General features: G+C 46.7%; 1 protein-coding gene across 2 annotated transcripts in view; it reads left to right on the plus strand.

Annotated features, from left to right (window-relative positions):
• FAT3 (FAT atypical cadherin 3) overlaps positions 1 to 26,095 on the plus strand; it is a 648,324-nt gene that overhangs the window by 574,333 nt on the left and 47,896 nt on the right. For both annotated transcript variants that reach the window (XM_068978441.1, XM_068978442.1), the window contains exons 13-18: positions 4,743 to 5,132; positions 8,669 to 8,883; positions 10,082 to 10,219; positions 11,084 to 11,227; positions 16,996 to 17,193; positions 20,670 to 21,468. In XM_068978441.1, the coding sequence (XP_068834542.1) occupies positions 4,743 to 5,132; positions 8,669 to 8,883; positions 10,082 to 10,219; positions 11,084 to 11,227; positions 16,996 to 17,193; positions 20,670 to 21,468 (1,884 nt within the window). The remainder of the gene's footprint in view (positions 1 to 4,742; positions 5,133 to 8,668; positions 8,884 to 10,081; positions 10,220 to 11,083; positions 11,228 to 16,995; positions 17,194 to 20,669; positions 21,469 to 26,095) is intronic.

The raw sequence follows: 26,095 nt of genomic DNA on the forward strand, positions 1-26,095 counted from the left end.
AGACACCCAGGCAGGGCTATTGTCTTTCAGCTGCAAGCTTGACCACCTCTGCAGTCCTCCATGTATTCACCCCAGGAGTGTATGATGGAAAATTTAGTCTTGAAGCCACTTCTAAAAATAGCCAGAAAGCATCCCTAAAGCTTTGCTTTGGGGCCTTATTTCAAGGGGCAGCAAGGAAATAGGAATGACTTCTTGTTTTTAATCCCAGCACCAATAAAATCAGGGGTTGGTGTTTATATATCACAGGGTGATGGTTTTGAAAGAGAAATAAAAGTAAATGATGAAACTTTTGGAAAAATGGGCTCTCTGGAATGGAACCAAGAGCAGACTCTCAATGTTGACCTTTTGGTTAAAGCCGCATAATGCAGTTTATGTCATTCCCTCCAGATACGTGATTTTATTGGTTTGCTGGGAATTTTGGCTTAAGGGAAATTGTACACTGAGGGAATAAAGTGTTTACCTCTTATTAATGCCAAAGGCCTGTCCCCATGGTGAGATGCTATAATAGAAAATAGCACATATGTAGGTCCTCCCTCTAAGAGCTTATATTCTAAGGATCTGTGATTCACAAAAGACATTTTCAGGTAGCTGTCATACTGTCTTCATTAAGAGCATTTAGGACAACATGATGCTTTTCCACCCATGAAGTTGTTCTATTTTGCTTATAATCTATAACTCCTAGAGACTTGGAGGCTTATAATAAACCATTTTGAAGTGCTGAGATCCTAGGATAAAAATAGTATAATCAATCTTCAGAACTGAAAGTTGATCCAATCATCATTCACTGATTTGTTGATTGTTAATGGACATTTCCTGGTTTGTATGTTTTAGCTTTAGTATATATTAAGGTAAAATGACATTTTGATAATGAAGTGCATTTCTTTGGGTCATAGAACTGGAAATTCCCCTCTGACAAAATTTCTCCCTTCTTTGATGGGATGTTCTAGGCTTACTGGCCATTGGATTTCTTTTTTTTTTTTCTTTATATTCCCTTACGACCACATCCATTTATGGCTCTGCTGGCTCTCTGAATGCTGATGACCTTTCAAAATATAACTCCAGTTTGGACCTCTCCTCTGATCTCCAGCCTCCTGTACAAACTTTCTGCTTGAGTCTCCACTTATATATAAAATGCCCATCTCACACTCAGTCTATCCCAATGGGGCCCATGATCTTCTGATCAGATCTGAGTCCTCCTACAGCCCTCTTCATGGCATGTGTGTGTGCTAAGTCACTTCAGTTGTGTCCAGCTCTGCAATCCTATAGACTGTAGCCCGCCAGGCTCCTCTGTCCATAGGATTCTCCAGGCAAGAACACTGGAGTGGGTTACCATTTCCTCCTCCAGGGGAATCTTTCCAACCCAGGGATCAAACCCAAGTCTCTCATGTCTCCTGCATTGGCAAGCAGATTCTTTACCACTGGTGCCACCTGGGAAGCCCTTCATGGCAGCTGATGAAAACTCCGTCTTTTCAGTGGCTCAGACGAAAACCCAAGAGTCATTCTGGCATCTTCTCTGACATTTACATCCATGCCCTGCCAGCTCCATGATGAGAAGGCCATCTATTCTCCCTATCTCCGAATTCTGCATTCATTTGGCCCCTCACTTCTCACTCCAGCCTGTTCAGAGTACACCTGGAACCTGACTGCCTCTCAGCCCCCAGCTCCACCGTCTGTCCCAGCTACTCTTATCGCTGCCGGTCTTCCTGCAGGGACTGCCAGCAGGTCTCCACTTCCTGCCTTTTTGCTTGTTCCTACATTTTATTGGGGCATAGTTGCTTCACAATGTTGTACTATTTAATAATTAATATTAATAGCTTTTACTCTTCAGTAAGGTGAATCAGCTATATATAAACATATATCCCCTCGTTTTTGAATTTCCTTCCCATTCAGGTTACCACAGAGCACAGGGTAGGGTTCCCCAAGCTATCCAGTAGGTTCTCGTTAGTTATCTGTTTTGTACATAGCATCAACAGCGTGTGTATGTCCATCCTAGTCCCAGTTTATCCCACCCCCACGCCCCGTCTGTCCCCTTAGCATCCATACATTTGTTTTCTATGTCTGCAGCTCTGTTTCTCTATTGCAGATCATCTGTACCGTATTTCTAGATTCCACATATATGCATTAATATGCAATATTTCTTTTTCTCTTCCTGACTCACTTCACTCTAGGTCCATCCACACCCCTACAAATGACCCAATTTCATTCCTTTTATGTCTGAGTAATGGAGAAGGCGATGGCACCCCACTCCAGTACTCTTGCCTGGAAAATCCATGGATGGAGGAGCCTGGTGGGCTGCAGTCCGTGGGGTTGGTAGGAATTGGACACGACTGAGCGACTTCACTTTCACTTTTCACTTTCATGCGTTGGAGAAGGAAATGGCAACCCACTCCAGTGTTCTTGCCTGGAGAATCCCAGGGCCGGGGGAGCCTGGTGGGCTGCCGTCTCCGGGGTCGCACAGAGTCGGACACGACTGATGGGACTTAGCAGCACGGCTGAGTAATATTCCAGTGTATATATGTGCTGTATCTGTTTTATCCATTCGTCTCTTGATGCCGACTTCAGTTGACTGTGTGTCCTGGCTTTTGAACATAGCGCTGCTCTGGACACTGGGTGGCCTGTGTCTCTTCTGCCTCCTGTCTGGTTCTGTTCACCACCAGCCACCTGAGCGCCTGCGAATAGCTGAGTTATATCACGTGCCCCCTCCTCAGAGCCACCACGCCTCCCACCTCACCGCCGGGACCACCGCCCATGAAATCTGCCCCACGCTGTCAGCGCTCTACTCTCGCCACCCCACTCCTTCTCCTCCCCCCGCCTCCCCCTCCCCCCCCGCCTCCCCCTCCTCCCCCCGCCTCCCCCTGCTCCCCTCGCATCTCTTATCCTCCCCCTCCTCCCCCCACCTTCCCCTCCTCCCCCCGCCTCCCCCTCCTCCCCCTCCTCCCCTCGCGTCTCTCCTCCTCCCTCCTCGTTTCCCTCTTCCCACATCCCCCTCCTCCCCCCGTCTCCCTCCCGCCACGTCCCCTCCTCCCACGTTTCCCTTCACCCCGCATCTCCTTCCTCCCGTGTCCCCCTCCTCCCCCTGCATCTCCCTCCTCCCCCTGCGTCCCCCTCCTCCCCCTGCGTCTCCCTCCTCCTTCCGCGTCTCCCTACGCCTCCGCGTCTCCCTCCTCACTCGGTCTTCGTCCTCTCCCTGCGTCTCTCCTCCTCCTCCCCCGTCTCCCTCTTCCCGCGCCCCCTTCCTCCCGAGTCTCCCTACCCCACCCTGCACCTCCCTCCTCCCCCCGCATCTCCCTCCTCCCCCGTCTCCCTCCCCCCGCGTCTCTCTTCCTCCCCTCCCGCTTCCCCCTCCTCCTCCCGCATCCTCCTCCCCCGGCGTCTCTTTCCTCCCACGTCTCCCTCTCCCCGCGTCTTCATCCTTCCACGTCTCTCCTCCTCCTCCTACGTCCTCTCTTCCCATGTCTCTCTCCTCCCATGTCCCCCTCCTTCTGCGTCCCCCTCCTCCCACCTCTCTCTCCTCCCGCATCTCCCTCATCTCACGTCTCCCGTCTCCCTCCTCCCGTGTCTCTCTCCCTCCGCGTGTCTCTTCTCAGCTCTGATTACGTCGATCTGCTTCCGCATCTCCTCGGTCACACCAGCCTGACTCACGAATGCCCCTGCTCCCGGGGGTCCCTACTTGCCGTCTGCTTCCTCAGAAGTCTGCGCTGCCCCCTCATCCCCTCCTTCGCATCTTCACTCAAGTGCAAACTTCCCACCACTGTATTGAAATGAAATAACCACCCCCTTCTCTCCAGCTCCCAAGCTCCCTCTCCCCCAGCACTCATGAGCGCTCCCTCACGGCTTCATTTTTCTCCCTTTTCCTCCCTCACATCCCATATATTTTACAGATTCGTTGTTCTTGTTCATGTCTTATTTACACTCACCAGAATGTAATATTTCCTTCATGAAATGTTAGACCCTTACCATTATGGGACTCTCTAGCCCCTAGAATAATGTCTGATAGATTCTAGATAAAAATGTGTCAAAGTAATTAATTCATTAATTTATACTTCTCTTTCTGTGGCACATCTTGACCCTTATACTTATTGGTATCTTAGAGTTTAAATTCATGGGATTCTTTAATATATTAAAAAGATTCAACTGTTTCTTTTTCTTTCTCTCTCTCTCTTTTTTAGGCTCCTGGCTTGTTTATTAGAAGACATGTGGTAATCCTCAGTAGAATAGTTTCAGATGGGGATTATAAATAAATAAAGAAATTGGTCGAGGGTTTGAATAATTATAGCCTATATATTCTTTCCTCTTTCCAAATCATTTTCATCTTATTTGGCATAGGCAGGTAAGAAAGATTGTGGCTTTTGCAAACCACATGAGCCAAAAGAATTGAAGTCAGTGTTTCTAACATGATCAAGACAGCTAGTCAAGTATTTGAAAACATTAGTTAAAGTGAAGACTTACAGCAGTGTGACACCTGCAAGGCATTCTGCTTTAGATCCAGCTCTTTCTGATATCTGTGGCCAGTATTTTCCATTTCTTTACCATTTGGTCTGGGTGTATATATTTTACAAACTGAAGTTGCCGTGGGACCGAAGCTGTAGGAACCATGCTACAGCTCCTGTACTCCTTTGCGTGGCCCTCAGACGCCCGGCAGAGCTGTCCTCCTCCCGTCCTCCTCGGCAGAGAGCGCCCGGCCGCGCCCCTGGTCATGCCCGGCCACGGCCCTGTTCACGCCCGCCGTCTGTCTCCCGCAGGCGTCAACAGGAAGGTCGTGTACTCCCTGGCCGACTCGGCCGACGGGTTCTTCTCTGTGGACAGCTCGTCCGGCATCGTCGTCCTGGAGCGCCCACTGGACCGAGAGCAGCAGTCTTCCTACACCCTCCGTGTGCGGGCTACCGACCAGAGCCCAGGCCGGGCGCTGTCCTCTCTGGCCACCGTCAGCATCACCGTCCTGGACGTCAACGACAACCCCCCCGTATTCGAGAGGAGGGACTACCTGGTGTCGGTGCCTGAGGACACCTCCCCTGGCACCCAAGTCCTCGCTGTGTTTGCCACCAGCAAAGATATAGGCACAAATGCTGAGATTACCTATCTCATCCGGTCTGGAAATGAGCAGGGGAAGTTTAGGATCAATCCAAAGACAGGTGGGTAAACAGCAACCTACTTAGAATGCAAGGCTTTGCCATACCCTGCTTCTCCTCCTAGCTCTCTCTAATCAATCGCCCTTCTTAGTGGACCAACAAATCTCCTAGCGCGGCCTACACCCAGACTCCAGAGTGCCCTCGGATGCTCTGTTCTAAGGATGAAGTGAGGTTGCTCAGTCATGTCAGGCTCCTCTGTCCATGGGATTCTCCAGGCATGAATACTGGAGTGGGTTGCCCTTTCCCTTGCCAGGGGCTAGAATCAAACACAGTGGCCATTCCAGCCAGCTAGGTGCTGAGTTGAGAAGGTCTCAAGGTGACCATGCTGATCACTCTTTAACATCTGCCTTGGGAGGTGACCAGAGACCCACAGCCTGAGTGCAGACAGGCCAAGTGGAGGCAGATCTCCAGGAGCACCTCACACAGAGAGACACACAGCCCAGGTTAACACAACAAGCCAACAGGAAAGAGAAATACCCAATCAAACCCTTAGGCTCCGTCTGCAAATACTATCTCCCCATCTTGAGCCACACTACTCCTCCTGAGCTTTCCTATCTGAAAAATCTTAGAGCAAATCTACCGGCCAAGGATTTGCCCCTGTGAGCCCACAGCATAGAGCTGAAATTTGGCAGGGGGCATCCTTAGAAATTCCCTCGTAAGGAGTCTGCCTGCAATGCAGGAGACCCGGCTTCGATTCCTGGGTACAACCCACTCCAGTGTTCTTGCCTGGAACATCCCATGAATGGAGGAAGCTGGTCCATGGGGTCGCAAAGAGTTGAGCATGACTGAGCCACTAACATGTTCACTTTCACTCCTCCTGGCCAGAGCACTTCCATTTCTCACCACACCCTTTACAAACTCGGGGTGTGATGCAGCGTCCCCTGGGGAACAGATGTCTAGAGAGAAACCAAGAGAACAAAAATAGAACCCCAGGGCTTTCTTTTCCTGAGGGAGTTAATATGCATTAAGGCTACTTTGAGTAAATGAAGATGGTAATTCAGAAAAAAAAATTTGGCTGATCTTTGAAAAGTAAACATGCTCATCCTTGTATTTTCATAGTGTTTATATCAGTGTTCTCCAAGCTCTTTCTTGACTACTCTCATTTGTTTACCTCACCCCCATGAATGAGCAAGGCAGTCCCTTATTCACAGATAAGAAAAGTGAGTCTCTGACACCTTCTGGCCATTGGACATAATCCCCTTGTCACTCAAGGAATATGCGCTTCTTGAGCCAGAGGGTAAAGAAGGTCCATTTTCTGTTGGATAATCCAGTAAATATGAACAAGAAACTATCGTAATTAGCACTGTCATCTAACATGGCAAATATGCCAGACTCCTGTTATTTACTGATTCCTGCTAGTTATCTCCCCCTTTTTCCATATGAGAAAATCAGCTTCAGAGAGGTTAAATAATTCCTCCAGTGAGAGTAAGTGGGGATGGGAGTGGGGAATCCAGGATTTGAATTCAGAGCTTCCTGACTCTGGGATACATTCTCTAACCTCTATATAACACAGCTATGCCGTGAGAGTGAAAAAATTGGAGGAGATATAGTCCTCGCCCTTAGAATGGGAGGGTGAAAACTAATGAAAGGACTTCAGTAGCTGCTTTCTTCAGCAGTAACCCTGTTTATTAAGGTCATTACTTCAGATTAAAATGTATGGGAGTTTTCTTCATTTAAATATGTGTTAGCCTTAGCTTGTCTAGTTATGGCCATTGTATATGAATACCATGAGGAAGTGGTTAAGTACTGTTTAAATATGGCTCTGGATAACGAGACTGGGATGTAAAATAAAGCACTAGAGGTAGTAATTGCTAAGAAAACTTAATTATGGCAAGAAAGAGGCCCTCGTTATGAGTATGACTTCTGCTTCTCATCTTAAGTAGAGGCAGCCTTAGCTGCTAGAGATGCTGCCTGTCTGGAAAGAGAACGAACAAAATGTATTCACCTTGATCTCAGTGAATGTTTCCCAGGCAAAAGTGTTAGTTGTTCAGCCGTGTCCAGCTCTGTGACCTCATGGACTGTAGCCCACCAAGCTCCTCTGTCCATGGGATTCTCCAGGTGAGAATACCGGAGAGGGTAGCTGTTCCCTTCTCCAGGGGATCTTCCCTACCCAGGGGTTGAACCTGGGTCTCCCGCATTGCAGGCGGGTTCTTTACCATCTGAGTCACCAGGGAAATGCCCTTGAGAACTTTCCTGCAAACAGCAGAGTGATCAACTACCAACTGCTGAACTCAGGACTAGGTTGCCCACCAGAAAGGACTAGGATGGGTGGGAAAGAGAACTCAGGGAGCCCGTTGTGGGGGTCCCACCCAGCTAGCTGCTTTCACCTTTTTTGTCTGCTTAAATAACTCTATACCATGAGTAATGGGCTTCCCTGATAGCTCAGTTGGTAAAAAATCCGCCTGCAGTGCAAGAGACCCCGGTTCGATTCCTGGGTTGGGAAGATCAACTGGAGAAGGGATAGGCTACCCACTCCAGTATTCTTGGGCTTCCCCTGTGGCTCTGCTGGTAAAGAATCTGCCTGCAATGCAGGAGACCTGGGTTGGGAAGATCCCCTGGAGAAGGGAAAGGCTACATACTCCAGTATTCTGGCCTGGAGAATTCCATGGACTATATGGACCATGGGATCACAGAGTCTGACATGACTGAGTGACTTTCACTTTCACGTTCATGAGTGTTAGCTCTTCTCTGTAGTTGTGGACACTAAACTCACACTTCTTTTGGTTACAGATTCCCAAGTGTTTCCTTCTCAGCATGTTACAGTATCCTCAACTTTCTTTGTCCTCTTTGTGACCTAAAAGTTTTAGATAAGCACTTTGTAAGTAGGTAAGCACCTTAGTGGGTAATTCAATTTAAGACTTAGGTGAAGTTCACAAGTATTTACTAACTGGTCCTTCCCAGGTGGTGCTACTGGTAAAGAACCTGCCTGTGAATGTAGGAGATAGACACAGGTTCAGTCCCTGGGTTGGGAAGATCCCCTGGAGGAGGAAATGGCAACCCACTCCAGTATTCTTTCCTGGGGAATCCCATGGACAGAGGAGCCTGGTGGGTTACAGTCCATAGTGTTGTACAGAGTCAGACACGACAGAAGTGACTTAGCAGGTACACACGCACACTAACTGATGAGGGCTGAGGTTATAGAATCACATTGATGCTTCTTGGCTCAGTCTCAGTCTGCCTGGGTCTTCTGGAGGAATCCTGGGGAGACACTTCCGGGGGCCGCTTGCTCCCGCCTCTCTTCCCGTAAGAGTGAATAATGCCAGAGATTTCCAGCTGCTTGAGGGGTTCTGACACTGTTGCAGAAATAAACAAAGACTCGATTTCTTCAGTGTTGTGTCTGGTGGGTAGCTGTGTTTTAACTGACGGTGTTAATCAGACTCTGGGGTGCTTTCAGCAGGCATTAAATAAACAAATTTCCTGAGTATCTCAGAGTCTTGGCTGGAGACGATGTCACAGATATTACCATGATTGTGGAGCTGCTGACCAGAGTGTTTCTTTTTTTCCTAATTAAATCTAAAACTCCCCATTTTTCTTTGAAGGGGGTATTTCTGTATCCGAGGCCCTGGACTATGAATCGTGCAGAAAGTTTTACCTGGTGGTGGAAGCGAGAGACGGCGGGACGCCCACCCTGAGCGCTGTGACCACTGTCGGCATCAACCTCACGGACGTGAATGACAACCCACCCGAGTTCAGCCAGGATATGTACAGTGCTGTCATAAGTGAAGACGCCTTGGTCGGGGACTCAGTCATTTTGGTAGGTGCCAGCGGGAGGTCTAGGTATTTCGGAGGAATGATCTTCAAGAGGGTGAAAAAGTGAGCAAAGTCCATCTTGGATTCTCTTCACACTTTCTCCTTTCAGGCTCCCTTTGGTCCCCAAGAACTCTACTCAGACGCCAGTCTTTCAGCTGCTCCTCCCCCATTTTGTCTGTTAGAGAGGGTCTGATAAGTTCATTTACAGCAAAGGGTAGGCGATCTTTAACCACTTTCCTCCCAGGAGTGGATGTTTTTCAAGGAAACAAAACAGACCATGGAATTAGTTCCTAATAGCTGCTATTACTTTGTAACTTAGATGACAGGTCTAAGGACAGAACAAAATTATTTCCACCTCCCCCACACCGAACACACACACACACACACACACACACACACACACACACACACACACACACACACACACACACGGTAAGGCAGGTACAAATAGGATCAAGCTTAAGATCGATTGGCCACTCTTAGAGGAGGTCTTTCTGGAAGGAACTTTTTCTAATAGCAGTAAGAACATGTGTTAGGAGAACACAGGTTCTCTTAGATATGGAAGTTACATCAAGAAGCAGGGAGCCCCGTCCTCAGCACCCTCACCACCCCTAGGCTGGAGGGATGCCTTCCTGGCCCCTGCAGCACCAGGTTGGGGATGTTCCTTCTTTACACCTCCCGGGTAGACCCCGCAGGCCCTCTCTCCTGGGGCCTGGAACTATATGAGACTATTTCTGTACATACAAATGCCAGATCAGCAATGCAGAGCAGGAGATGGTGGGTCTGCATGTTAGCCGTGTGGAAAAGGAAGTTCTCTTGGACTTCCTTAACATGGAAGTGCACAAGTTTACAGAACATCCAACTCAGTGGCAGAGATCATTGTTTTGCAGAATTGGGAAAGAATTACCAAAGTTTGGGGTCTGTCTTAACTGGCTCAAGGCCTGAGGGAAATCAGGCCTAACAAGCGTCAGGCTGCATTCAGATGAAAATGAAGAGAAATAAAATAACAGTTCCAGTAATGATGCTTTCCTTCTTAGGCTAACCCAAAATCTCTCCCCCTGAGGCCTGATTGCTGGCACTGGTGAGCAATGCATCTAGGAAACCTGTCAGAGCAGTGCCCATGTATATAGACCTGGACCCTAAGAATAAACCTTTTCTTGGTCTCCCCTGTCATATCTTTGTTTTGTTTGTGTCCTGTGAAGCTAATAGCAGAAGATGCAGACAGCCAGCCCAACGGACAGATTCGTTTTTCCATTGTGAATGGAGATCGGGATAATGAATTTGCTGTGGATCCTGTCTTGGGACTTGTGAAAGTTAAGAAGAAATTGGACCGGGAACGGGTAAGCTAGTTCAGGCCTGCTCCCTTCACATCCACAACCCCCACCCCCTTCACTGAAATCACTCATGGATTCTGTGAGTATCAGTATGGAGGTTCTCCATTCTAAATGGGCTCCCCAGGTGGCTCAGTGGTAAAGAATCTACCTGTCAATGCAGGAGCTGCAGAGACATGATTTTGATACCTGGGTTGGGCATTGGGATCCTGTGGTCCTGATTTCATGAGCAGCGTTGGCCCTAAGTGAACAGACACAAAAGGACTACCTGAACGTATCTAGGTCAGAAAGAATGATACAGAAGATTCCTCTGTCAAGGTGAAACCAAGTTTCTAAATGTTGGGTTTTTTTTGACCAAAAATGTGTCTTCAAAGTGAAGTTAAAATAAGGAAAAAGATGCCATAGACATGATGCTTAGAAATAGAGAGATCTCACTGTGTGATAGATCCCCATAAGGTACTCCTGAAGTATCAAAACTGATACATGAGGCAGATCAGTGGTAACAACCGTTGTGATTTAAACAAAGGCCAAGAGCCATGCTTCTAAACAGGGGTGATGTACCTCCAGGGGACATCTGGCAATATTTGGAGACATTTTTGTTTCTGACAAATGGTCAGAGGCAATATTGACTTCTAGTGGGTAGACAGCAGGGGTTCTGCTAAACATTCTACAATGCACAGATCATCCCCTGGCAACAAAGAATGACCTGGCTCCAAACGCCAGCTGGTGCCCAGGCTGAGAAACCTGGTCCAAAGACTCAAAGCGAAGACAGCTCATCTTTAGCAGAGCAGAGCAAGCCCACAGCACCTCTGTGTGGGCCGAGAAGGAAGCAGTCACCGTGGTCTTTACTGTGGACCCTTTGTGCTTTGGTAGGTGTCTGGATACTCCCTGCTCATCCAGGCAGTAGACAGCGGCATGCCTCCGATGTCCTCAACTGCCACTGTCAACATCGATATTTCCGATGTGAATGACAACAGCCCAGTCTTTACACCTGCTAATGCTACTGCTGTGATTCAGGTAAGCAAATCTGGCTTGCCAGGCACCTGTGCTGTTGCACTCAGCCTCCATCCTCTGCTGCATGGCTTACTCTTATTTCTGCCTAATATCAACTCATCACATCATTTGTTCTTGTTTGGTCCCTAAGTTGTGTCCGACTCTTTGTGACCCCCATGGAGTGCAGTATGCCAGGCTTTCCTGTCCTTCACCATCTCACAGAGTTTGCTCAAGCTCATATCCATTGAGTCAGTGATGCAATCCAACCATCTCATCCTCTGTTGTCCTGTTCTCCCCCTGCCTTCAATCTTTCCCAGCATCAGAGTCTTTCCCAGAGTCGACTCTTCACACCTGGTGGCCAAAGTATTGGAGTTTCAGCTTCAGCACCAGTCCTTCCAATGAATATGCAGGGTTGATATCCTTTAGTATTGACTGGTTTGACCTCCTTTCTGTCCAAGGAACTCTCAAGAGTTTCTTCAGAGCCACAGTTTGAAAGCATCAGTTCTCCAGCGCTCAACCTTCTTTATAGCCCAACTCTCAGATCCACACATGACTACTGGAAAAACCATAGCTTTATGCAAACCTTTATCAGCAGAGTGATTTTAGAGCCCAAGAAAATCAAGTCTCTCACTGTTTCAATTATTTACCCATCTATTTGCAATGAAGTGATAGGATCAGATGCCATGATCTTAGGTTTCTTAATGTTGAGGGTTTTTGTTTTTTTTTTAATTGCAGGCTAATTACTTTACAATATTGTGGTGGTTTTTGCCATACATTGACATGAATCAGCCATGGGTATACATATGCCCCTATCCTGAACCCCTCCTCCCACCTCCCTCCCCATCCCATCCCTCAGGGTCATCCCAGTGCACCAGCCCTGAGCCCCCTGTCTCATGCATAGAACCTGGACTGGCGATCTGTTTCACATTTGATATTATACATGTTTCAATGCTACTCTCTCAAAGAATCCCACCCTCGCCCTCTCCCACAGAGTCCAAAAGTCTGTCCTTTACATCTGTGTCTCTTGCTGTCTCGCATACAGGGTCATTGCTACCATCTTTCTAAATTCCATATATATGCATTAATATACTGTATTGGTAGTTTTCTTTCTGATTTACTTCGCTCTGTATACTAGGCTCCAGTTTCTTCCACCTCATTAGAACTGATTCAAATGCATTCTTTTTAATAGCTGTGTAATATTCCATTGTGTACATGTACCGCAGCTTTCTTATCCATTCGTCTCCCAATGGACATCTAAGTTGCTTCCATGCCCTAGCTATTGTAAACAGTGCTGCGATGAACATTGGGATCCACATGTCTCTTTCAATTCTGGTTTCTTCAGTGTGTATGCCCAGAAGTGGGATTGCTGGGTTGTATGGGAGGTCTGTGTCCAGTTTTTTATGGAATCTCCACACTGTTCTCCATAGTGGCTGTACTAGTTTGCATTCCCACCAACAGTGTGAGAGGGTTCCCTTTTCTCCACACCCTCTCCAGTATTTATTGTTTGTAGACTTTTTGATAGCAGCCATTCTGACCAGCGTGAGATGGTACCTCATAGTGGTTTTGACTTGCATTTCTCTGATAATGAGTGATGTTGAGCATCTTTTCATGTGTTTGTTAGCCATCTGTATGTTTTCTTTGGAGAAATGTCTGTTTAGTTCTTTGGCCCATCTTTTGATTGAGTCGTTTATTTTTCTGGAATTGAGCTGCAGGAGCTGCTATTATTTTCTCCCATTATGACTGCTGTCTTTTCACCTTGCTTATAGTTCCCTTCATTGTGCAAAAGCTTTTAAGTTTAATTAGGTTACATTTGTTTATTTTTGCTTTTATTTCCATTACTCTGGGAGGTGGGGCATAGAGGATCTTTCTGTGATTTATGTCAGAGAGTGTTTTGCCTATGTTTTCCTCTAGGAGTTTTATAGTTTCTGGACGTATATTTAGGTCTTTAAACCATTTTGAGTTTATCTTTCTGTATGGTGTTAGAAAGTGTTCTAGTTTCATTCTTTTACATGCAGCTGTTCAGTTTTCCCAGCACCATTTATTGAATAGGCTGTCTTTGCCCCATTGTATATTCTTGCCTCCTTTATCAAAAATAAGGTACCTGTAGGTGCATGGTTTTATTTCTAAGCTTTCTATTTTGTTCCATTGGTCAGTGATTCTGTCTTTGTGCCAGTACCATACTGTCTTAATGATTGTAGCTCTGTAGTATAGTCTGAAGTCAGGTAGGTTGATTCCTCCAGTTCCATTCTTCTTTCTCAAGATTGCTTTGGCTATTCAATGTTTTTTTGTATTTCCATACAAATTGTGGAATTATTTGTTCTAGTTCTATGAAAAATACCATTGGTAGCTTGATAGGGATTGTATTGAATCTATAGATTGCTTTGTGTAGTATACTTATTTTTACTATATTGATTCTTCCAATCCATGAACATGGTATATTTCTCTATCTATTTGTGTCATCTTTGATTTCTTTCATCAGTGTTCTATAGTTCTCTATATATAGGTCTTTTGTTTCTTTAGGTAGATTTATTCCTAAGTATTTTATTCTTTTCATTGCAATGGTGAATGGAATTGTTTCCTTAATTTCTGTTTTCTCATTGTTACTTTCTAGGAATGCAAGAGATTTCTGTGTGTGAATTTTATATCCTGCAACTTTACTATATTCATTGATTAGCTCAATTAATTTTCTGGCAATGTCTTTAGGGTTTTCTATGTAAAGGATCATGTCATCTGCAAACAGTGAGAGTTTTATTTCTTTTCCAATCTGGATTCCCTTGATTTCTTTTTCTTCTCTCATTGCTGTGGCTAAAACTTCCAAAACTATGTTGAATAGTAGTGTTGAGAGTGGGCACCCTTGTCTTGTTCCTGACTTTAGAGGAAATGCTTTCAATTTTTCCCCATTGAGGATAATGTTTGCTGTGGGTTTATCATATATGGCTTTTTTTATGTTGAAGTATGTTCCTTCTGTGGCTGGAATGTTGAGTTTTAAGCCAGCTTTTTCACTGTCCTCTTTCACCTTCATCAAAAGGCTCTTTAGTTCCTCTTCAATTTCTGCCATTAGGGTAGTGTCATCTGCATATCTGAGATTGTTGGTATTTCTCCCAGCTGGAATGAAAAAAACCTGATTCTTTCACTGCAACTAATTAATAAACATTGATAAAAAATATTTCACCAGTGAGATTCTCTCAAGTGTCAAGTGCTTTCTGTTCATCTGTCCCCATTGGGGCCCAGCCCCTGGTTTAGATTGAAGGAGGTTAGGATCTGGGAGGTTCAGTAGCTCACCCAAGGTCAGGCAGCTGTAAAGTGCTGGAGTCAGCATTTGAATTCAGTTCTGTCTTCAGAAGAGACTATTCTCTGCCCACAATGATGGGCTGCCTTTAAGCACTTTGTGCTGTTCTAGCAGGGAAGGGCGATTGATAGGAGCCATCTCGTTTGTCAAAGAGGGATTGGCCATCAGGCTAGAACTTCTCCTCATTAAAATCAGTCTTCCATGAGCAGTTTGTTTAGCACTTTAAGCCCACCTGCTCTCTAAAATTAGACTGCAGGAGACAGTGACTTCCTGCTGGTATTCTGCTCTCAGAGAGAACAACTTTTCATCCTACCTTTTTTAATTTTTATTCAAAAGATATCTCATGAACACAAGTCCTAAGCACTGAGCTACTTCCATTTCCTAGCATTTCTAGAAGCTGGAAGCCTGACTTCAGGAGGATCAGGAAACCCAGTCCAGGAATACTGTCAGCATGGAGGATTTATTGGAGACAGGGATGGACAGATGTGTACTGGAATGGCTGCAGATATTCTAGGAAATCAGCCTCAGAATCACCCCCACGGGTTCCCAGGGCTTTGTGGGTAGAAGGGGAGATGAGAGCGAGTCAGGTCTCAAAAGACCCCCCTTTGGAGCAACATTGAAGACTTTGAGTCTGGCCATCCATAGCACCCCACCCACCCACTCCCCTGCCCTGCCCCACTGGGCCCCCCAGGATCAGGCTGAGCATCTCTGCTCCCTTGTCAGCGCTTCCTCAGGAGAACCACACCCCTTCCCTGGGGGTGTTTGTTTTTCCTCTCCTCTCTGATGCCTTTTCCAGCAGCTGTGCGTGCCTGCCCCTCTGTGACTCCGCAGAGCTCGCCCAGGCTGACGCCCTCCCCTCACCCCAGCACCCTGTCCCCTCGATGGTTTGGCTCCCCCCTCCACCCCTGTCCCCTTGGAGTCGCTGTCTCCCCCTCCCCTGCTCCACGCTAGCCCCACGCAAAATGGGCTCTGCCACAGCAACCTGTGCTTTTATGACACGATCGATCAGCCTGATGGCCTGTCCTCACCTGCGCTCCAGGAAGTCAGCCAGGGAGGAAGAGAGACTCAGCCCTTGAGCAGTGACCGTGGCTCCTGTCTGCAGCATGGCCCACTGTGCTGTATTTCACCCTCCTTCCTCACTTGCGACCCCTCGGGCACACATCCTCTCTCCCTCTCTCTTCTGCAGAGGAAATGACTTTTCAAGAGAGAGCAAACAAATCCATAAATCTGTTTGGTGTGGTGCTGAAGCTGCTGTTGGTATGCACCGGTAAATCTGTGCATGGCTGGGCGTTTCCACGACTGATCCCAGAGAGAGCCGGTGTCTGGTTCCTGGTGACCCAAAGGCCACTTGAGAGGAGAAACAAATGAGAGGTCTCTGAGGTTCTCCTCGCCTCATTCTCTTGCAAAAAAAAATAATGCTCCTCCCATTGTTCACCCCAGAATAATTTTCTTTTTCCAACACATGGTTCTTATAAGACAAATTCAGCACCTAAAACATGAGTACACCCTCCCTGTGGTGACTCCTATCATGCAGGGTGTCACTGTCTCCATCTCTGTGACCCAGATTCAGTTAATGCGAAGTCAATCTCATCAGAAGGCCTGAACTAATGAAGCTGACTCCAGGCCTGCGCTCTGGTAATGCTGAAGTCCAGACAGGGCGGAGCAAGAAAGCTGGTGCCCAAGCCACTGAGGAATTTAATTTCGTGTTTTCAGAGGACAACCTTGGACCCAAGAAGGAGTGACTAAGAGTCTCTGTGTTTCCATCTGAGATAGAAGGCAGAGTTTCTGCAATATAACGTTGGCATAAGGACATCTGGGCTTCCTAAACTTCTGATGAAGTTGTAGATGTCTTTTTTCTTCATTCTCTGATTGAGGAATATCCCATCCCCTTTCTTTTCTCTCGAGAAACAGCGGAACTGTTTTCTGATGGGTGGGATTTAAACCCCTATCTCCCACCCAGCACATGCCTTTGTATTTCTACCAGGAAGTTGCCATTATGTCTCCCTAAAAGTCCAGTATCGTGACACTGTGTCACTGTATTGGGCCTCAGTGTAATCATGTTGTGACAAGTGTGAGGAAGGATTTTCCATCCCAAAAGGTTGATGTTTTCTTGGCCCCAGAGGATTTCTGATGCCATCCTGAAGGCTGATGAGCACCATGGATTTCCAGAGCCATCTGGATGAACTCAGGGCAATTCCAGCCTTTCAAGGACAGATGGAGCCAGGCAGCATCCTTGGAACCTACAAAGCAGTTCAAGGCCAAGTCCTCGTGTTCTCACCTGCAGCTCATTGTCTTACAGGGCAGTCTGGGGAGGCAGCCAATGATGGGATGATGCTTACAGACACCAGCATTTTCCAGAAGATGAGATAATATCACAGGGAATCCCTTCCATTAAAAGCTCTGTTTTCTAGCCCAGCACTCTCAGCCGGTAATGATGGGGTTTTTTTTAAATGTGCAAAGAGGTGTAATTTTATCTTCCCTTTTAATATACTCTCTTATGCAGGAAAATAAGCCAGTAGGCACCAGCGTTCTGCAGCTCATGGTGACAGACAAAGACTCCTTTCACAATGGGCCTCCCTTCTCCTTCTCTATTTTGTCGGGAAATGAAGAGGAGGCATTCGTGTTGGACTCGGACGGAATCCTGAGGTCAGCCGTGGTCTTCCAGCACACAGAGTCTCCAGAGTACGTGCTGTGTGTCCAGGTATGGCCTCATCTTCTACCTGTTGCAGGCCAGCTTTCTCTCCTACTACAGGCTCTGCCCCTTGGTTGTTGTTTTTTTTTTTTTTTCCTGTTGAGCAAGCCAACATAATTCATTACCGTGTAGTAGTGTTCCCCTTTTAATCTCAAATTCAATTTCACACCAATAAAAATGGCCTCTGTGTGTGAAATTGAACAGGAAGGAAAGGAACATCATTGTTGAAAAGGGACTTTCCTGTAGGGTGTGCCGGACTGATGGTCTCTGGCTTAAATCTGTATTCTGAACATTCCTGGGGCTCCATATGAGACCCAAAGACAACTCACTGGTCAAGATTTACTACTTGGGAGTGGTTGTCGTTTAGTTGCTAAGTCATGTCCCACTCATTGCAACCCAATGGACTGTATAGCCTGCCAGGCTCCTCTGTCTATGGGATTTTCCAGGCAAGCATACAGGAGTTGGTTGCCATTTCCTTCTCCATTACTTCTTGGTACTGAGAAGTATTTCCTGGATCACCCCAATTGGGAAATGACCAATCCTTGTCCTGGTGTGATGAAGCTATTAATTTTTCATATTAATATTAATATTTCATGGCCTCTGCTTTTTAAGAGACCTCAGCTTGAGCTTCCCAGATGGCATTAGTGGTAAAGAACCCACCTGCCAATGCAGGAGACATAAGAGACATGGGTTGATCCCTGGGTTGGGAAGATCCCCTGGAGGAGGGCATGGCAACACACTCAAGGTTCTTGCCTGGAGAATCCCATGGACAGAGGGGCCTGGAGGGCTACAGGCCATAGGATAACAGAGTTGGACACAACTGAAGAGACTTGGCACACCACACTTCTTGGTAAGTTTCCCCAGAGATGGGAAACAGGAACAGGGACTCGGGTGGCAGTGGCCTCCCAACATTTCAGCTTCCTCAAGGTCATGATGTCGAATGAAGGGAGACCAAGAGGCAGAAGTGGCAGTTACGGGAAGGGTGTGAACAGAAGCAGGAAACGAGAGAGCACCAAAAAGCCCCTGGTTGCAAATTTTGCCAGTCCCAAGACATGGGTCCCATCAGTGAGACTGAGTGACTGTTTTTTAAGCACAGTTGGCTCAGAGAGCAACCTATTATTAATAGTGGCAATGATGAGAATAGTCTTTATATAGAGTTTAATTGTGTACCTTATCTCTTTGGATAAGTTATGGCTTACCCTACCCCATGAAACCTTTCAAATTAATGACTTTTGGCTCGAAGCACATTGATAAACTCTTCAATTGCCACCCACTCCTCCAACAATATTATGTGAATGACTTTATATCACAGTTAGAGGTCCTCAAGGGCAAGGAGAGAGTTTTAGTACCTTCTCACAGAAGCTGCTGGGGCTTCCCAGCTGGCACTAATGGTAAAGAACCTGCCTGCCAATGCAGGAGATGCAAGAGACTTGTGTTCCATCCCTACACAGGGAAGATCCCCTGGAGGAGGAAATGACAATCCACTCCAATATTCTTACCTGGAAAATCCTGTGGACAGAGGAGCCTAGAGAGCTATAGTCCATGGGGTCATAGAGTTGGACACGACTGAGTGACTTGAGTGCACACAGAAGCCAGTACAGTTCTTTGCCTACATTCTCTGGCTGTTAGAGAGCATATTTCACATCTCAGACTTTGTAAACACCATGGAGAGCTTTCTGCTGCTGGTCCCTTATATTAAACTTACCACCAAGGCCCACGTTCTGTCTCCAAAATGTCTCAGCGTGCATCAGGTATATACCCTTTGCAATCTCCCCCCTTTATTCTAAATTGTCCCGTACTGAGACTATTGCAAAACCTCCTGGGTGTTCGTCTGGCTTCAGCTTTATTCTTTCTGATCTATTTCTGTACCCTTTCCAGGCTAATTATTCCACTTTGATTATCTCATTCCACTAAACCAGAGGTCAACAGACTATAACCCCTGAACCACATCCTGTCTTCAACCTGTTTTTATAAATAAAGTTTTATGGGAACTCAGCCTCTCCAGTTCATTTACATATGTACTGGGCTGCCTTCCTGCTGGAAGTTGAGTAGTTGATACAGATCATATAACCCCAAAACTTAAAGTATTTCTTGTCTCGCCCTTTACAGAAAATGCATGCTCACCCCTAAACTAAAAACGACTGAGCTCCCTATTGCCAGAAACCTTGTGAATTCTGGCTTGTTCAGATGCTGAATTTTAGGGTTTTTAGGCAGACATGACTGTCCAGTTCTTCTTAGCCCGCAGGCCCGTGGGTCTGTTACCTTACATCCAGTGGCTTCTTGCCTTTCTGGCCTCTAATCTTTGAGTGGGCAACCCCTGACCTGTGGGGTCTGAACTCATCATTGTCCTTCAAGGCTCTACACAGTTTGACTTCAAGTTCAGTCCTATTTGCTAAACTGATCTCCTCCTAAGTGAATTTTCCATTCTAGCATCTCTGGTTCATATAGTCCATTTTAAAAAGCGTGTGGTTATGGAAATAATAAAGATAACAACAATCATATTAACTCTCATGCACCAAGTACTTCTGTGGGTCAGGTCTGTGCTGAGTATGTTGCAATCACGTGAGTCGTAATCCTCACAGTACAAGAATCCTGTGAGGTAGATAGGACTATTTCACTCAAATAATATATAAAACTTAAAGCTCGAAGAAGTTAAGTGACTAATTCCAGGCCAGACACATAGTAAGAGACAGAGCAAAGATTTGAACTCGGGTCCCTGTGATGACCAAGCTCCTGCTTTCACACTGCCTTCCACATGCAAGGACATACCTCCTGAGATATCACCTGGCCGTCCCCACCCTGAGATGCCCACCATGGGGCCCCAGCCACTGAGAATCTGCCCTTCTCAGAAGTCTTCCAGCACTGACCACCTTCACATTGTATGTGACAGGTCCTCAGTTACTATCTGTCAGGGTGGTGGTTCTGTCAGTCCTTACAGATAGAAGGAAGACAAAATGGCTTTTTTCAGGCTTTTCTCATTGTACCACCTTTTATTCTAAGCCTCAATATTGTGTCCTTCTCACTTGAAATAACGTTGTTTCTTAAATGTACAGAAAAGTGCTGTCTGGTCCCATGCAAAGCTAAGAAGCCAAAGACAACCAAGATCTCTCTTCTAAGTGGGAATGCCACTTTACAAGGCTCCCCTGTGGCTTCTGTCCAAAATTAAAACACAGCCAGCCTCTTGGGGGCACTATGGATCTCACAGCACCCTGCGTCCTCTGTCTCAGTTCACCCCCACTGGCTTTATTATGTTGACACATTTTATTCTCATAACAGAGTGCACTTATGGGCACCAAAAGTGATAAATCACTCCTCTTACTTATATGTACATGCTCCAATTTTGTAGAATAATGACAAGAGATGGAGGGAGCAGCAATGTGGTTAAAGGAGCAGACACTTTCTATCTTTGTTTAGTTGCTCTTAAAAAAATTATCATGGGCTTTTACCTTACTTCCTCATCTTCCCTCCCTGCTGGATGATTTTAGGCGAAAGACTCTGGCAAGCCTCAGCAAGTGTCTCACTCCTATGTCCGAGTGCGGGTCATTGAGGAGAGTATCCACAAGCCCACAGCCATCCCCCTGGAGATTTTCATTGTCACCATGGAGGACGACTTTCCTGGTGGGGTCATCGGGAAGATCCATGCCACAGATCAGGACGTGTATGACGTCCTCACATTTGCGCTGAAATCGGAGCAGAAGAGCTTGTTCAAGGTGAACAGTCACGATGGGAAGATCATCGCCCTGGGGGGCTTGGACAGCGGCAAGTATGTCCTGAACGTGTCGGTGAGCGACGGCCGCTTCCAGGTGCCCATTGACGTGGTCGTGCACGTGGAGCAGCTGGTGCAGGAGATGCTACAGAACACCGTCACCATCCGCTTCGAGAACGTGTCCCCCGAGGACTTTGTGGGGCTCCACATGCATGGGTTCCGGCGCACCCTACGCAACGTGGTCCTGACCCAGAAGCAGGACAGCCTGCACATCGTTAGCATCCAGCCCGTGGCAGGCACCAGAGAGCTGGACATGCTGTTCGCGGTGGAGACACACAGCAGCGAGTTCTACAAGCCGGCCTACCTCATCCAGAAGCTGTCCAACGCCAGGAGACACCTGGAGAACGCCATGCGCATCTCGGCCATCCTGGAGAAGAACTGCTCTGGGCTGGACTGTCAGGAGCAACATTGTGAGCAGGGCTTGTCGCTGGACTCGCATGCACTCATGACCTACAGCACAGCCCGCATCAGCTTCGTGTGCCCACGTTTCTACCGGAACGTGCGCTGCACCTGCGATGGTGAGTGCTGTTTGGAGTGTCCCCTCCACTGCCTAGGCTGTGTGAGGCGGCTTGGGTTACCATCCCCGCACGCACGTCTTAGTTCATTCACTCACTGGACCACCCACGATGTGCCTTCTCACCATGAGAGATGCCAGGTCTGCGGGGTGATCAAAACAGGCTCAGCCCCCCTCCTGTAGAGCATGGAGCTTATGGGCAGCCAGACATACAAGTGGGCGGGCATTGTCCCTGCATTGAGCATCCTTAGGGGACCCAATCAAGGGGGCAGTTTTCCTGAAGGGACTGTTCTCTAGGTTGAGATGAAAGATAAGCAGGAATTAGTCTTTCTCTGTCTGACTTACTTCGCTTAGTATGATAGTTTCTAGGTCTGTCTGTGTTCTGCAGATGGCATTATTTCATTTTTATGCCTGAGTTATGTTCCGTTATACACACACACCCCCCACATCTTCTTTATCCATTCATCTGTTAATCATAGATCGCTTCTATGTCTTAGCTACTGTAAATAGTGCTGCTGTGAACACTGTATGTATTTTTTTTTCAAATTAGAGTTTCCACCTTTTCCAGATGTATGCCCAGAAGTGGAATTACGGGATCATATGGTGGCTGTTTTTAGTTTTAGATTTTTAGATTCTTCAGATTCTGTTCTTCAGATTCTGTTTTCAGATTCTCTGCAGAATCTCCATACTGTTCTCCATTGTGGCTGTATCATATGTCATATGATGGAATCTAAAAAAATGACAGAATTGAACTTACAAAACAGAAATAGACTCACAGACATAGGAAACAAACTTATGGTTACAAAAGGGGAAAGGCAGGGGAGATAAATCAGGAGTTTGGGATGAACAGATACACACTGCTGCATATAAAACAGATAAACAACAAAAGATCTATTGTGTAGCACAGGGGATTGTATTCAGTGTCTTATAATAGCCTACAATGGAAAGGAACCTGAAAAAGAATATATATTATGTATGTAAAACTGAATCGCTTGGCTGTATACCCGAAGCTAACACATCATTGTAAATCAACTATATTTCCATTTTTTAAAAAGAGGAAAAGTAGAAAATAGATGTGTGAAAGGGTAGCAGAGGGACAGCGTTCCAGTGGAGACGGTGTTTGTATGAGGCTTAAGGGCAAGATAGTAGCCTACACCAAGGGAGTTGAAAGAGCTTTCCGGTGATGACAAAGGAGACTTATGAGCAGTGATCACACAAGAGCTGTTAGGATGAAGTCCTAGAAATCAGCCCAGAGCAGTGGGAGCCATCAGCTGATTTGAGGTGGAGAAGTCACAGAATCAGGTCTGTCTTTCACAGAGAGCTTGCTGACTGCTAAGGGGATGGGTTAGACGGGCCGGGCCAGAGGCAGGGAAACAAGTTCAGAAGCTACCAGGGTGCATAAGGGCAGCTGGGTTTTCTTGAGTGAAACCCGAGGGCCAGATGTTCGGGAGCACAATTGGGGGTGGGTTAGGCCCTCAGAGTGGAAGAGATGGAGTGGCTCCTGTTTGTCGACGTAACTAGAGTCACTGAACTTTGACCTTCCCTGCTCAGAGGCCATAGCTGCACAGAGTCGACCGTGGTGGTCAGCAAGAAGCATTGCTCGCTCCCTCATTTTCTCTCTGACACGTGGTGCTATAAATTCACTGCCCTCGTCGAAGAAAATCACACCAGCGTTTTCCTAGCCAGTATGAACTTGGCCCAAAGGGACTGTGGCCGGAAGAGAAGCCATTCATAAAACACCCCTTTAGATCATTGAGGACAGACAGGGCCCTCACCCTCTCCCTTTGCAGAGAGTTTTGAGTTGCCCTTTGGAGAATGAGTTCATCGGAAAAAAGCCCCGGAAATCACAGCTCCCTCCGGGAGACCTTTCCGTGACCCCCACACAGCCTAGAAGCGTGTGAGCTATTCCCTCCGTGGTCCCCAGGGAGTTCTGTTTGCATTTCCATCAGGTAGAGATGCAGTGATGTCCAAACTGTTGAGTATGTAAGTTAGCTCCAAAGTAACTCCAAGCATGCATGCATGCTAGGGGAAATGTGTTTCTGGCAGATGCCACCAACATGCAGGATTTATGAATGCCAGCTGTCCAGACCTCACCTAGGTTCCCTTTGTAGGCAAATTGATTTATGCACCAAAGGTCTGCTAGAGCCTTCCTGCAGGGATTCACAGCACAGTTCAAAAGAGGTTCAAGACAGGACAGGGCAGACCCTGCAGGAGAAGCTAAACCAGCTAATTAATCCTTGTTCTCTGAAAGCTTGTTTCAATCAGTAAAAATCTGCAGTGGCAGCAATGTTTTGTGTTAGTCACTCAGTCGTATCCGACTCTTTGCGACCCCCTGGATTGTAGCTCACCAGGCTCCTCTGTCCATGGAATTCTCCAGGTAAGAGTACTGCACTGGGTAGCCACGCCCTCCTCCTGAGGATCTTCCCAACCCAGGGATCAAACCCAGGTCTCCCGCATTGCAGGCAGTTTCTTTATCATCTGAGCCACCAGGGAAGCCCATCAGCAATGTCTTAGGTGCTGCAAATTCAAAGTGAATAAAAGACACAGTCCCTTCTCTTAGGAGCTGGCTGCTGCGAGCTCAGCTTTTGCAAGTCCCCATTTGCCTTAATAGTGCTATAAGAAATGCTGGGGAGGAAAAAGGCACAGAGTGCCTGTCACAGCCAGAGGAAAGCTTTCGGTGACATTTAGATGCCAGAGACCACTTGTGTTCTGGGTTTTGAAGGATGACTATGAGTTCATCAAGCAGAGACAGGCAGAGGGCAGGCTTGGCAGATTTTCTTTACAGCAGGGATTTAGAGGGGTGATTTTGTTGGAGAGAGGGATCTTCCTCTGCATTTTTCATGAGACACTGATGTCATATTTTATTTTTAAATTTTTATATTTTGGCCACACCATGCACGGTATGTGGGATCTTAGTTCCCCAACCAGGAATCAAACCTGTGAGCCCTGTAGTTGAAATAGTCTTAACCACTGGACTGCCAGGGAAGTCCCCAGAGACACTGATGGTTTATTTTACTTTATTTTTTGGTTTAAAGCAACAAGATCTTAATATCTCACAGTTCTGTAGGTCAGAAGTGCAGGTGGGTGCAGCTCGTCCTCTGGTTCCTCTGCTCAAGCATTCACAAAGGTGAAGTCAAGCTGTCAGACATCTGGGGCTCTCCAGCCAGAGGCTCAGGGGAAGAAACTTTTTCCAAGCTCACTTCAGAGTTGGCAGAATTCAGTTCCTTCTGGTTGTAGGGTTAAGGATACTGTTAGTCTGCTATTAGTGGGGACCTCTCCCTGGTGGCTCAGCAGTAAAAGAATCCGCCTGCAATGCAGGAGATTCAGGTTTGATCCGTGGATCGGGAAGATCCCCTGGAGAAGGAAATGACAACCCCCTCCAGTATTCTTGCCTGGGACCCATGGACATAGGAGCCTGGTGGGCTACGGTCCATGGGATCACAAAGAGTCAGACATGACTGAGTGACTAAACCACCACCACTCTCAGCCTTAAGGCGCTCCTTAAAGAGACACTGATGTTTTAAATGCAGTGAGTTTCAAGGTGGTAGTCTTGCCCAGGACTCTTGTTCTCAAGTCCCCATAAACCCTTCTACTCCACAGGAAACCCAGAATTCTGGAAGTTTTTGTAATTCAGTCCCAGACATCCCAGGAGGAGGCTTTCTCAGTCTAGAAGGGAACATTTCCTGAGCGGTAACTCTGCAGACTCAGGCCTACCTCTCAGCCTCTTGCCACCTTTAAGTCACTCATGTAATTAAGCTGTAAAATAAAATACTGAATTTTAGTGGTAAAAGGACCTCAAAACACCATCTGGTCCAGTCCCCATGTTCAGCAGCTTTATATGATTAGCTCCATTTTATAAATGCAATAGCTCTGTGCCTTGCCCAGGGCATTCAGCTGGTGAGAAGGGCATCCTGATTCAATGTAGGTTCAGGTTGGGTCCTTGTTTTATTCCTTTCATCTTAAGAATAAGAGCTCTTCCATAGTTTATTCTTGGGTCCTTGTTTTATTGCATCTTAAGAACAAGAGCTCTTCCATTTGGTATATGACTTATAACCCCAATGCTATGTACACTATGAGAATATTCAGATAACCCCATTGTTCCTGACAGACTGATCGCCAGTCTCACAGACCCACAGCAGGATGGCAGAAGGTCTCGGACTCCAGTAGGCCTGTGACTTACTACAAAGGTCCACTACCGAGCCCTGCACTCAAATATAATGGGAGGCTTTGAGTGGAGCCCTGAGTCAATATGCATGTAGCCTGGTGACCCTAATTCTGGTGTTTAGGAAACGAAACTCTAATCAATCTCACAGCAAGATAAAATAGAAAAAAATTTTCTGTGGGTTCAGGGGGTGAGCTCCTCATTATAATAGTAATAGTTCTCTCACTTTTCCAAAAGTACCATCTCAAATGAAATTACAGTGAACAATTGTTAAGGAAAGCATTAAGCATTTTAGGCATTTTCTCATATATTGGAAAGGAGAGGTAACTGAAGTCAGTAAATGCTCCTAGCCCACTCCCCCACACACACACTTGTAGTGTCAGCTGCTTTTTAGCCTGGAAGGTTGGCAGATACAGTAAATGGACTTTCCCACCACTTGGTGGAATAATTAGGAGATAAACAGAGGTAG

Source organism: Capricornis sumatraensis, chromosome 8 (genome assembly GCF_032405125.1).
Source record: "Capricornis sumatraensis isolate serow.1 chromosome 8, serow.2, whole genome shotgun sequence".
NCBI classification, from domain to species: domain Eukaryota; kingdom Metazoa; phylum Chordata; class Mammalia; order Artiodactyla; family Bovidae; genus Capricornis; species Capricornis sumatraensis.